The 13,473-nt window shown below is 35.7% G+C and overlaps 1 protein-coding gene across 32 annotated transcripts in view; it reads right to left on the reverse strand.

The window, feature by feature from the left end:
* The window catches only part of agbl2 (AGBL carboxypeptidase 2), a 41,135-nt gene that overhangs the window by 2,119 nt on the left and 25,543 nt on the right, over positions 1-13,473 (reverse strand). For 16 of the 32 annotated variants that reach the window (XR_012399941.1, XR_012399933.1, XR_012399938.1 and 13 more), the window contains 5 exons: positions 13,020-13,077; positions 5,427-5,627; positions 5,307-5,340; positions 1,235-1,350; positions 987-1,086 (listed from right to left, as the gene is read on the reverse strand). Coding sequence is in view for 16 of the 32 variants with exons in the window: in XM_073942218.1 (XP_073798319.1) it covers positions 987-1,086; positions 1,235-1,350; positions 5,307-5,340; positions 5,427-5,627; positions 13,020-13,077 (509 nt within the window). In the remaining 16 variants the exon portion in view is untranslated. Of the gene's footprint in view, positions 1-986; positions 1,090-1,234; positions 1,351-5,306; positions 5,341-5,426; positions 5,628-13,019; positions 13,078-13,473 lie in introns of all 32 variants that reach the window. The other 16 variants (XR_012399940.1, XR_012399932.1, XR_012399939.1 and 13 more) reach the window with 1 other exon arrangement.

Here is a 13,473-nt window from a genome sequence, read left to right on the forward strand (position 1 = left end):
GTAGAACAGAACATACAGTACAGTAAAAATCATTCAATTTATTATTGTTAATAAAATAATAATAGTACAAACACTTTTATTACAGTACAAATAAATCCTATCCCATGTTAATATACTAATAATACTTAATAATAATAATACCAGTATTGCTCATTATTGATTGTGAACAACTCTTATACTTGCCATAAATAAATTACTAATACCTGTTACACATAAAATAACTAAATTTATTACTGAAAACTGAAATTAAGGTCGTCAAACTTAATTCATTTAATTGTAACAAGTCAAAGTAATTTGTTTAAGTTGCCACTTTTTACTGTGGAGATTTATTTGAAATTAAGAAGAAATGTTATCAGACCTTTATACAATAAAGTAATACCAACGATTTACACAAACTCATACCTAATTATCCACGAAAACGGAAAATTCTACAATACACTAATTTCTAACGGCCTGTTTTTTGTATAATTCGGGATTTTGTAATATTCGGGATATATTAAATAGGATGGATGTCAAATAAACAAGAAATATAGTTTTTTGTTTGTTTTTGTAGTTGATATTTTTATGTAATATAAATCCCCAAAACAATTGCAAATCGTGCTTAGTGATCTTACAAAGAGTGGATACATGGTAGTATAATTAAAATATACTGACTATTATTTGTTGACATTTAAAAATATATATAACAAAGGTCAATATGTTAAACAGATTAATTATAACAAAATGTATTTCCTCTCTCATTTTTATTTTGGCTTGGCTACTTTTACTTTTTAATATTTATGCACAATTTTAAAGCTTTTTTTAACTTTTAGCATGGTAAATTATTGGCCAGATACTCAGTACCGTTTCTGAGTATCATATCTGAGTACTTTTAGTTTTATACCCCTGCAGTGAGCGCACAGTGACAGCAGTAAGAATGACGGATGACATTCGGAAATCTTTATGACAGGTGTCAAGTAAACTCCCTTAAAAATAATGAGTCGGACCTGTGCATGTCAGGGAGGAAACAGGAAAGCTCTTGTTTACTGATTTGATTGGCCCTTCTGGTCTGCTCGGTATTTGGTGACGCAAAACCAGCCCCAGCACCTGCTAACATTGGAAAATGAATCAGATTACAAGTGTCTAAATACAATACAGTGCATGATATTACATTTCAGTTTCATGCACATATAATACCCAATTTTAATTGCTTTTGTTGCAGTATGTCAATATGTATATATATAAAAATGTTTACCTTGTCCATCTGTTTTATGACTGATCCTCAGTGTCCCCATGTTGTGTAGTGGCATTAAGTGTTTGACAGGAATATGGTTTACTTGCATCTGTCTTTCCTGCCTGAGTTTCTGTTGACTGGAAAAAGCCATCTATACATTACATTTTCCTTACAAGGATGTTCATGCATTTCAGAAAACATTAATGTATAATTTTATCACATATTAATATTACTTGGGTAATATACAGTGCTCAGCATATTCAATTCAATTCAGCTTTATTTGTATAGCGCTTTTACAATGTAGATTGTGTCAAAGCAGCTTCACATAAATGGTCATAGTAACTGGATCAGGGTAGTTCAGTTTTTAGTGTTTAAGTTCAGTCCAGTTTAGCTCAGTTCAGTGTGGTTTAAAGTCATTACTGAGAGTCCAAACACTGAAGAGCAAATTCATCGATGCGTAGCTCTACCGATCCTGAACCTTGCAAGCCGAAGGCGACAGCGGAGAGGGAGAAAGAAAAAAAAAACATATATAAGTACACCCCTCACAGATCTCTCATTTAAATTAATATTTTCTATTGCTAGACTTTTACAATGATATAGTTGATATAACACCAGCATATTATATATAGATAAAGTTGTGTAAATAAACATATTATATATAGATATATTATATATAGATATAGTTGTGTAAATAAATTAGATTAGTCAGTACCAAATGCCATCTAATCTAACAAAAAAAGAGTAGAGTCCAAAATTAAGACCACGCAAATTGATATGTTGGGGAAAGATATTAGATAAAATGTTAATAAATGAGATAAATCAAGAGAAACATAAAAAAATTTAATTTAGTTGAAATTTTGTAGTTTGATTTTCAATAACTCATTTCAATTTAATGTATTATCTTTCTATTGCCAAAGATGTTATGTGACTAAACTTTTTTAACTGATGTAACTGTATAAAAAGGCCAAAAATCACTGGCTATATTCACTGAAAATAGATCCAAATATACATTTTTCAAAAGGGTGTACTCATTTATGCTGAGCATTGTATTTGGTGATAATATATGATAATATTACATGATTATGATAATATATTGAATCTTTTAAGATCTAAATATGAAAATTATATATCTAGTGATCTATAAGATATATGATGTAAGTGCATATATCTTCATTTACGTACATAGATTTAGGTCATATTTCAGATTTTATTTATACATTAATATATTTGAATGTGTCTGTGCATAGAAATGGTATGGATTATAATATGTTGCTATCCGATTTTTATTATGCCACTTTCACGGCAATGTATATTAAATAAATTATATATTACATATGAACATACACTCACCGGACACTTTATTACGTACACCTGTCCAACTGCTCGTTAACAATAATTTCTAATCACAATCACATGGCAGCAACATGCTCAAGGCGATCTGGTGCAGTTCAAACCGAGCATCAGAATGGGAAAGAAAGGTAATTTAAGTGACTTTGGCTTGTCTGAATATTTCAGAAACCGCTGATCTACTGGGATTATCTCGCACAACCATCTCTAGGGTTTACAGAGAATTGTCCGAGAAAAATAAAATATCCAGTGAGCGGCAGTTCCGTGGGTGCAAATGCCTTGTTGATGCCAGAGGTCAGAGGAGAATGGCCAGACTTGTTCGAGGCAACAGTAACTCAAATAAACACTTGTTACAACCGAGGTATGCAGAAGAGCATCTCTAAACGCACAACATGTCCAATCTTGCCACTCCTGTCAGCTAAGAACAGGAAACTGAGGATACAATTTGCACAGACTCACCAAAATTGGACAATAAAAGATTGGAAAAACGTTGCCTGGTCTGATGAGTCTCGATTTCTGCTGTGACATTGGTAGGATCAGAATTTGGCATCAACACATGAAAGCATGGATTCATCCTGTCCTGTATTAATGGTTTAGGCTGGTGGTGGTGGTGTAATGGTGTGAAAGGACCAGAAAAAACTTGATGTGCTGATGTATGGGACTTTGTCAGAGCTTGACAGAAGCTTTACAGCATACAGTTCATGGATCAGTTTGTTCCTCCATTTCACAAGTGTAAGTGTGATCACGGGCGTGGTAGTGGGGGGAAAAGTGGACCTGACTACCCAGGGCCCCGTCTAGGGAGAGGGCCCTTTGAAATCCCACCAATTTTTTATTATTATTATTATTTTTTTGCCTACTTCGAATTAATTGGCCCCTCCAATTGATGTTAATGTCATTATTTATTTCAAAATATATTGATAATATATAGAAGTTAATGTGCCTTTTAAAAATATAAACAATTAAGTAATACTAATATAAGAAATTATATACTTGATTTATCCCTTTTAATGGTATAAAGGTTGAAATGCCATTGTATTAGATATTTTGTGTCTGTATACGTCTGCAAGATGTCTGTTAAAGATCTCTTGATCTGGAAAGCACCTGCTGTATACAAACGTCTGGCAGACGTCTGTATGATGTCAGTTTTACACATATTCTGAATCGCAAACATCTTAAAGATGTCTAATAGAAGTCTATTTCACATCTGATAGGAAACGTCTTGTAGATGTCTTGCAAATGTGAATGCAGACATCAAATAGACATCTCCGAGATGTACGAGTGCTAATCAAAATCGGCCATTAAGAATCAAGATCGGCGCATAACTAAAAAAAAAATGGGTGCTCCTAAATTTTTTGGGATGCTCCTAACTTTTTTAAGTTGGGAGCACCAGTGCTACCAAGTAAAAAAGTTAATTTCGAGCCTTTAATGTATGTATGCTAATGTTAAATCTTTAGCTTAGTTTGTCAACCAGGCTGCTTGTTGCTGTAAGTAAATTATGGGCCAGGCCAGCTAACGTTTCTGAGGTTACAGTTGTCTCGTGTTCTCCTGTTCAAAAATAAATGTTTTTAAATCAAAACTTGCAGATGTACCAGATGTAGCCGACGGTTTAAAGGTATTTGAGCACAAGTAGGCCAAATGCATCAATTTGGTGGTGAATGAAAGAACCAGTCATTATTAAAATCTGATTTGATTATAGATTAAAACACTATTTGTGCATGTTTATATTCAAATAATTTAAAAAAATGTGTAGGGGGCCCACTGACATTGAGAGGGTACAGGGCCCAGAATTTGGTGCTACGCCCCTGAGTGTGATTAAAATGGTTGCCTCTATGTTTTCTCTAGCTTGCAAATTATGTATCTACTGTAATTGTGTTTTGTTACTTGAAACTGCTTGTACTGTATTTGATTAACTCTTTATATTCTCATATCGCATCTAAAACAACGTTAAAAACACGACGCGTGTCGCTTTGTTTACGAATTTAAACGCATTTGTGAGCTCGCAATCTACTGCTGTTTGTCGTTGCTATGGCCACCATAAGCTGTTCCTACACATTTGCGGCGATCAAGTTTAAAAATAGTGGATTAATACTGAATGTGTGTTACTGTTTTACTTATGATTAAAAATAGGGCAGTATGCCGGTGTTAAACTGCGTTGCTTTAATGCACGCCTGCATTGGGTTCACACATACTCTCTGCACTCTGACTACCTCAAAATTGTTGATAAGCCGTGGTGGGCATTTCACTCTGTCTCGCGCTGAACGCAGTCGACCAATCACAACAGACTGGGTCATCGGACCAATCAGTGTAAATTAGCATCATGCTAAGGAGGGGTTTGGCAACAAATGAATAACTGAACCAATCATATGTGAGTTGTTGGGATGAATTGGTTAAAAATAAATGCATATTATAAGACACTGGAAGTGTTTTTTGACCTTGCATGCATATCAGACTGTTGTTGGAGACCCCCAAAACCAAAATATGACCTTTATTAATGCATAATAGGGGCTCTTTAAATGAATTACAATGAAATAAATTATTAATTGATTTTTTTGTGTGCTTGGTTGTGTTTCAGACAGCTTTTAGGCTGGAAAAAATCCGCTACATCTGGCGACACTGTTCTTAATACAACCTGTTTTTTGGTGTTTGTCTTTGTGTTGTAAATTTGCCTTTAAAATACACATTAGAATACAAACAAAATTGCTGCTAGGGAATTGCTATGCACTTTCTACTTAGCTAGCAAACTTACCTCCTCGCCATAATGTTTGAAATATGAGGTCTTCCTGTGAGACACAGCAAGGTTGTAAATGTCATCTATTTGGTTAAAATGCTGGTGAAAAGCTGTCTATAAGAAATATAAAAGACATACCTTTCAATTCTGGCTGTGGTCTGAACTCAGGGTAGAAGGACATTGTGTATGACGGAACTGGCATAGTCAGAGTTCTTTCTTGGGAGGCTGGTACAGACGGGCATCTTTTATGACTGCCAGCAACTAAGTGGGTCTGTCGTTGCAATTGCCCCTGAGGCGCAGATGAGGTAGCATTCTGGTATGTTTTGTGCCCATGATCAACTGAAAAACAAAAAAAAATATGTAAAAATTACAAAAGAAAAAAACAAAAACGAAAAAACAAGCACATCTTCTTATGGAAAGGCCTGTACACATACGTATATATCATTCATTAAATGCTGTTAAATGGTTTTTGCTAATGGAAATACTCAGTGTGTGCTTTTAAATCTTGACTTTGTGTGTGTGGATTGATTGAAACAAGGCAGATATTATTGCCCTTTCTGAGACATGGCTAAATAACAGTAAATAGTTTCAGAAAGTGAATTAATTTAATATTAATTTTGAATTAATATTAACATGTAACCAAATGTGTTCTTTATAGATATGATAGGTGCTCCAGGAGTGGTGGTGTGACTATCGATGTTTCTAATGGTCTTGCTTCTGAGTTGGTTATACCTTCAGTTGATCCTTTACACTGTCTTGTTTTTTTATTTTGTCTTATTTTACATTGATTTTACTTATCTTATTCTTCATTTAACTATAAAAACCATTTACAGGCCACCCTCATCACCAGTGGCCTCATTCAATTCTTTGATTAATATTAATATCAATTATTCATTCATTCATTCATTTTCTTGTTGGCTTAGTCCCTTTATTAATCCGGGGTCGCCACAGCGGAATGAATAGCCTAATATTAATTATATATATGAGCAATATCACACGAGTAGCAGTGCGATATGGCTGTATATCGGCACTTGTGGGAGGCGTGCGTTGGCACCAGGCCGCAGGCCGAGTGCCTCAGTGCCCCCACCAGTGCCGATATACAGCCATATCGCACTGCTACTCGTGTGATATTGCGTTTATACAACAGTTTGACGGCATAATTGTGTATATAAAAACAAAATCAAACATGGAGAGTCTCAAAAACACTGTATTATGAGGAACTACTTTCTTCCAGATTTAAATCATAAGCTGATAGTTAAACAGTTGAGCGTGCATCTTTTAAACTTTAGATCTGTAGTGTCTGCTTTTTGCTGGCTGTATGTGGGCGGAGTAATACACAAAGGGTAAAGAGGCTGTAGGAGTTCTGATATTGCAGAATATCACACTGCAATCAGCCAATCAGATTTGAGAACCAGACAGAACTGTTGTATAAATATATATATATTAGTGCTGCACGATTAATCATATCGCAATCAAAATCGCGATGTCAGCCTATGCGATTACATTACAGCCAATCTTGCGATTATATTGAATAAACGAATGCATTTGTGGATGTAACAAGACATTCATTCTAAAGTCTTGTGTAGCACGTGTGCTTGTGGTCACGTGACTTTCTGCAGCGCAGTGTGGAGACGGGAGAAAATGAATACAGATCAGACAGACACTGAACTTGTGCCCAGAAAAAATGCTAACTATGTTATTTGGCGATATTTTGGCTTCAGGATATCGGACACTGAGCAGAAAGAGGTACTGTGCAAAATTTGCCAAACTAAAATTGCTACATCACGTGGCAACACGACAAATTTATATCAGCATCTGAAGCAACACAGAGAAAAGTATGATGAATGCATGGCGATAAAAGCTAAGAGTACTAATGTAAAAATATTTTTAAAAATGGGCATTTGTTTTATTTATCTGTACATTTGACTTTTTAATTTTATTTTAAAGTTAATGTAATTTAATTCAGTAATGTAAAGATGTTACTGTTATTTAGTGTTGTACAATTTTGTTTTAATTTGAAAACATTGTTCATTCTTAGTTGTTGCTAGATTGCACTGTATACTGCATCTCAATTGAAAAATAAAAATTTCAGCATTATTAGTAATCTGTGTGTGCCTTTTTCTTGATAACAAGCAAGTTATAACAAGCGAGTCATACAACTTGTTTATCGTATCGCAATCGTAAATAGGGGTGTCACGATTTCGATTTTTAATCGAAATCAATCGAAATTTATGCCCAATTTCGATTATCGAATCAAAAAATAGAATCGTCGATGCTGCCACGCCCCTATGTCACGTCAGCTTGGCTTGCCAAGCGGGAAAAAAACAGGCTTGTTGAAGTGCTTGTTAAACTACAGAAGCAGGAGACCCGTCAAGAGAACTTAAACCCTCTCCTCTTTCAATGAAGTCGCCGGTGTGTAAGCATTTTGGATTTCCAGTGAGTTATGTTGACAACGTTCGTGTTGTCGACAAAAAAAACACAGTTTTGCAACCTCTGCTATGTACGTATTACGTACGGTTCGTCCGATAGACAACATCGGCATCGCGATCCTCCGCCCGCCCCCGTTGCAAATCCGCTTGCGAAAAGTACACACTCAGGCCCTGTTTACACTGTCTTTGTTTTTAAATGGCATTTTAGAACGACAACGATTTGACATCCACAGTGGCGTGTAGCATTTCTGAGCAGCCCTCCTTCCTCTCTACCTCTGAAAATGCACATCACGTGACCACACAGACACAGACGCACACACAGCCATGCGCTCGAGACAGCAGATCCAGGCAGTCAGAGGACTGCTTCAATCTTTCACTCACTTGTACTTAGTCATTTTAGCGCACACCTCAAATACAGCTGGTTCCTGTTGGTTGTGCGTTTTTTTTTTACAGACGTTATTATAACGACACAGATCACTGCCTATTCACGAGTCCCGCAGAAAAAAGTGATTGACAGGTGGTAATTATGTGTGTATCTTGCCTTTATTCATTTACTGTATGATTTGTTTATGGGTAAAACAAAGACCATGCAAGTCAGGTAGTTTAAACGGTAGGCTACAAATAATGAATTGGTCATTAATTAATTAATTATTCATAATCGAAAATCGAATCGAATCGTGACTTTAGAATCGAAAATGTAATTGAATCGAGGATTTGGAGGATCGTGACACCCTTAATCGTAAATCGCAATTTTGAAACTAATAATCGCAATATGATATTTTTCCCAAATTTTGCAGCCCCAATATATATATATATATATATATATTATACTTGTCAATTTCTATAAAAATGTTTAGATCGTCGGTTAAGGAACAAAATATAATTAATAGCTTAAACCTTACCCAGCTAATTACTGCTAGAACTTAGACTATGATGTCTGACTGCTTTAGTAATCACTGTATTATATTAAGTGTTTGGAAAAATAAATGAACTAAATCACCTTCTAGGTTACATAGAATAAAAAAAAAAATTTAAAAAGAACTTTCATTTATTTGTAAATTATTTGATTTTTATTAACTTTACACACTCTTTAAGTCAGCATTTGGTCAAATTAACAGTATTACCAATTCTGGATTATGGGGATTTAATTTACAGATCAGCTTCAAAAACTCTCCTTCACAAACTGGATGTTATTTACCATGCAGCAATTGGCTTTGTTACTGGTTCGCCATTTATTACTCATCACTGTCAACTGTATTCTTTATTAAACTGGCCTTCTCTTCAATCACGCTTACAAATTCATTGGTTTCTGATTATTTACAAAACTCTTATTGGGAAAACTCCACTATATTTACTTCTTAACATTCAGGAAACACGTCGAAATCTGAGCTCTAGTAGTTTTATTAACCTGTGCATACCCAAAGTTCGCACATCATTTCTGCTGCTGATGCTTGGAATGATCTGCAGCAGACCTTAAAGCTCAGCACTTTCATTCCACTATCATCTTTTAAAATTTCCATCTAGTCAATAGTACAAGATCACTGTGCTTGTTTTTAGTTTTTCCATGATTTTATATGTTTTTATCTGCATTTGTGAAATTTTCATTGTATTATGTCCCTGCTGCTTTGTACTGTATCTGCTTTTTATGTTGCCTCTTGGCCAGGTCGTCATTGTAAATGAGAACTTGTTCTCAATTGACTTACCTGGTTAAATAAAGGTTTTAATTATTAGTGTGAAAGATTTAATTGAATACCTAATGTACAAGATGATTGGGTTCATTAATGTTGTAGACAAGCACAGTTCCTGGAAAACGATTCGGGTAAGGGGTAACTATCACCCTTGGATTAACTCTAAACCTATTAGTCTTTTTATGCAAAGGGATAAAGGACGTTCAGTATTCTGTTAAACAAGAATCAATACTGATTGGTAAATATAGAGGCTGGACCAGAAACGCCTGGTTTTAGTCCACAATAATTAATTAGTATGTTGTAGGGCAACCTTTTGCAGCCAATACAGCATCAGTTCGTCTTGGCGATACACGTTCTGCTAAGTGGCCAGAGGGATTTTGAGCCATTCTTCTTGCAAAATAGTGACCAGGTAACTAGTGATGCTGGTGGAGGAAAACGTTTTCTGACTCGCTCCACACCAAAGTGACTCAATAGCCGCATTTCCACTATCGGGCCAGTGCGAGCCAGGGATTTTATCGGGCCAGGCCGGGCCAATCGCCAGGGAGGTTGAGCAGTGAAGCCGAAATTTTCGCGTTTCCACTGTCGGGCTAGTAGCTCGCAGCGCGTCACGCAAACCCCGCCGTTAGAACATCCCCCGAATCGAACGTCACTCAATCCACCCACTTCAGGGAATCGGGCAGATAAAGCACACCACATCATCACCAAACTATTAAAATTAGGACAACCAAAACAAACAAATGACACGTTACTGTACAGCAGTACAATGTATGTCTATACGCACATGCCTGTGTTCTCATTCATCATATTCATTTACTCTCCGACCGACTGTTGGCATCGAAATCCAGTGGTCTTGCCACTAACGGAGGGACCCAGCGCAGGGAGCGCGCACATCCATAATATAACACCGCAAATATAAAATTCTCCGTTAATAACTCGATATAAAATGTAGTCTATAACATCCTCAGTTAGACGCTGTCCAACATTCATCCCAAGTGCTCCAGAGAGAACTGAAACATGAACTTTTCCTTATAGGCTTTATGACACTTAATAGGTGATTCCCTTTATTTAAAGATGTTGCTTATTATATCTTAAGTAAAGGAAAGTGTTAAGTGTTTCAGCACATAAGAGCAGCACGTAATAAAATATAGCCTATATTGCGTTGCGCTCAGTAGCTGTGCACTAATAAAGCTCTTTATGTATTTAAAGTTTCCTTTTTTAATTTTACCACGTCATATAAAAACATACACACTTGTTTGAGGACACAGAACACATTTTGAACTTGCAGTTTTCCCAAATGTGTCAAAAAAGTGCTGCGCAGCTGCAGACAGAAAAAAGGTTGCCTAGTTTCTGCTTTCACTTACCTCGAAAATGCTCTGTTTGCATAATTTGATTAATATCATCGTATCCAAATACTTTATAAATAATATTTAAAACATTCTCCGGTGTTTATTGTTTTTAGAAAATATCTAAAATCTTTTTTTTTCAGAGGCTTTTGATAAATGAAAGTTTAATGGCTTTAAAACAGTTTGATAGTACCTAATTGTTATAGCTAGCTTTTGTTAGTTTTATTTTGGTTTATTTATTTAATGTGATTTTATTATATCTGATATTTGTAATTCTTTCAATTATTTCAATATAGCTTAGGCCATTTTTATCTAGATATGACACTATTGTTTTGAGCCTACAAAGGTGGACACAAAATTTGTAAAGTTTAATGTCTTTCTGTTGTATTCATATTGTGTATTATCTGCAAAATAAATAAAAACAATAAAAAAGAAAAGAAAAAAGCCGCCTACAGCATCAACAGAGCTATGAAGGGAGCGCATTTTTCCCCGGTCTCACATTCACATTCAGGCATCTAAACGCACACAAACACACCTTTTAAACTTGACAAAAACTCTCGAAAACCTTTACTGTCTGCTGTGTCTTTAATATGGTGTATTGATTATTATGCGTTATTGAAACATCAAGGAGGATGCAGCAAAGAAAAGACACTTATAAATGAAAACTACTTTATTATTTTATGCAACAGCCTTACATTTAAAAGAGAAACATAAGGGCGGTCATATGCAAAAAGACCCCAGCCTATAATTTGTTCCAGATGATTTCTTTCCCTTATTTATTTGTTTATGTGTTTGACGCATGTACTCGTGTGCGATCGTAAAACTGTGCCCGCCTCTCCTTTCACTCCGCCCCGAAGCCCCGGCTGGCCCTCTTTGGCCCAAGGTATTCGGCGGGCTGAAAAAGGCCGGCTGCTGGCCCCAAGAAAGCTCCGATTAGGCCCCGGAAGTGACAGTGGAAACGCGAATGGCCTTGGCTCGCCCTGGCTCGCTCGCTTTAGGCGCGATAGTGGAAACTCGGCTAATGATATTGAAATCTGGGTATGAGTTGCACCAGTTGTTCATAAGCTCTTGCTTAAACTAGAACGTAAAATCTGAAACGGTGCTATTACTCAGCTAGTTAAACCTTCACACTCTGCTTTTACTGGTGGAATGCGCAATCGATAAAGATTGGCCGCCAGGCTGGTCAAATTTAGCCATAAAACCTTCAACACTAAATTGGCCAGTGTTTCAATTTCATAGTTCAACCCCTGTTTACACTTGAGAAATTGGACCAAAACCACTTATACCGCCTCTTCACCCTTGTGTATTACTCCACACACTTACAGCGACAAGCAGAGGACACTCCATTATTAATATTGACAAATATTGCTGCTGTTGGACAACATAATGTACTTTTGTAGCTTTTTTAGTCAGGAATGTTGTTGTTTAGATTGCAACTATGCAGTTTATTTATAAGGATAGTACCTATTTTAAAATATTTATAATTTCGAAGCATCTGATTCAGTGCATCGGCCTGTCTGAGCAGACCAAAGAAAAATACGTTTGACGTTTCGCCACAAGATGGCAACCTAGACTGCATAATAAGTCCTTAGGGGACAAAAACAGCATTTTCACAGCTCAAGTTTCAAACTATAGCTGAACAAATCATTATAAATCAGGTAAGTGACATTCTAAGTCGATTTCTCTCTTTTGTATTTTTTAGTGCTGTATTTATCCCACAAAAACTGGTAGTGTTTACTTTGCTTTGGCTTTTTTGGTTAATTATTGTGATATCCTGATTGCAACAGAGAAATACTAGGAAATCTCTGTTGATTGATGGCATTTCGTGCCATTCAGCCTTATAATCTGAAAATGTGAGCAAAAATTACCTGTTTTGTCATCACTTTAGACATTACGCTAGAGAATCATTCAAATACAAGCTCTGAAGTGACGTTGGTGAATTAGCAACAGTTTTTTTTATTTAAAAGACGTGTCTGGAATTATCTTCTATTCTGGTAAATAAAGTTTACGAAAAAATATATCAATATTATTATAATTGACTCTTAAGGTTTGTACAAAACTAAAAAAAGGTTGGAGTTAAAAAAATTACAAACCATTTTTACCATCAAATTATGTGTTCTCTACTGTAATAAATTGTTGTTTTGTCTTTATGTAAACCTGCATATTGATGCTATTTGTTGCTGCTTTCCTGTCTGGGTCACTCTTGCAAACAAATTAAGGTTAAAGAAATAAATGAAAAAGGAATGATATAGTAAATTTGAGTATATCTACCTGAGACAGAGTGGCGAAAAGCTGAAAAACCATTGTGCAAATTGGTGGCAGGAGAAATCTGGAATAAAACAGTTAAATAGTGTTTGTTATTAATGTGTGTCTACAAGATAATAAATTATTAAAGGGAACCCTGGGTATCAAGACTTCTATGTCTTAATACAATGTACATTTCTGAGATATGTAGAAAAAACACACTACAAACAATATTATACATTATTCCAAAAAAGCCACATTTACTTTGGACCATGGGTGGCATCATATCATTATTCTGTGTCCCCATTGGTGCTGCATTTACAATAGAAACAGATGGAGTGCCAGAGACGGAGCACCCAAATGACCTAATCGACAGCAATGGCAGCACCCATGGTCAAAAGTAAATGTGATTTTTTATTTTTTTATTTTTGGAATAACCTAAATATGTGGTGTGTTAGTTATACATGTTTCACAAAGAGGC

Source organism: Danio rerio, chromosome 25, assembly GCF_049306965.1.
Source record: "Danio rerio strain Tuebingen ecotype United States chromosome 25, GRCz12tu, whole genome shotgun sequence".
In the NCBI taxonomy this organism is placed as follows: Eukaryota; Metazoa; Chordata; class Actinopteri; order Cypriniformes; family Danionidae; genus Danio; species Danio rerio.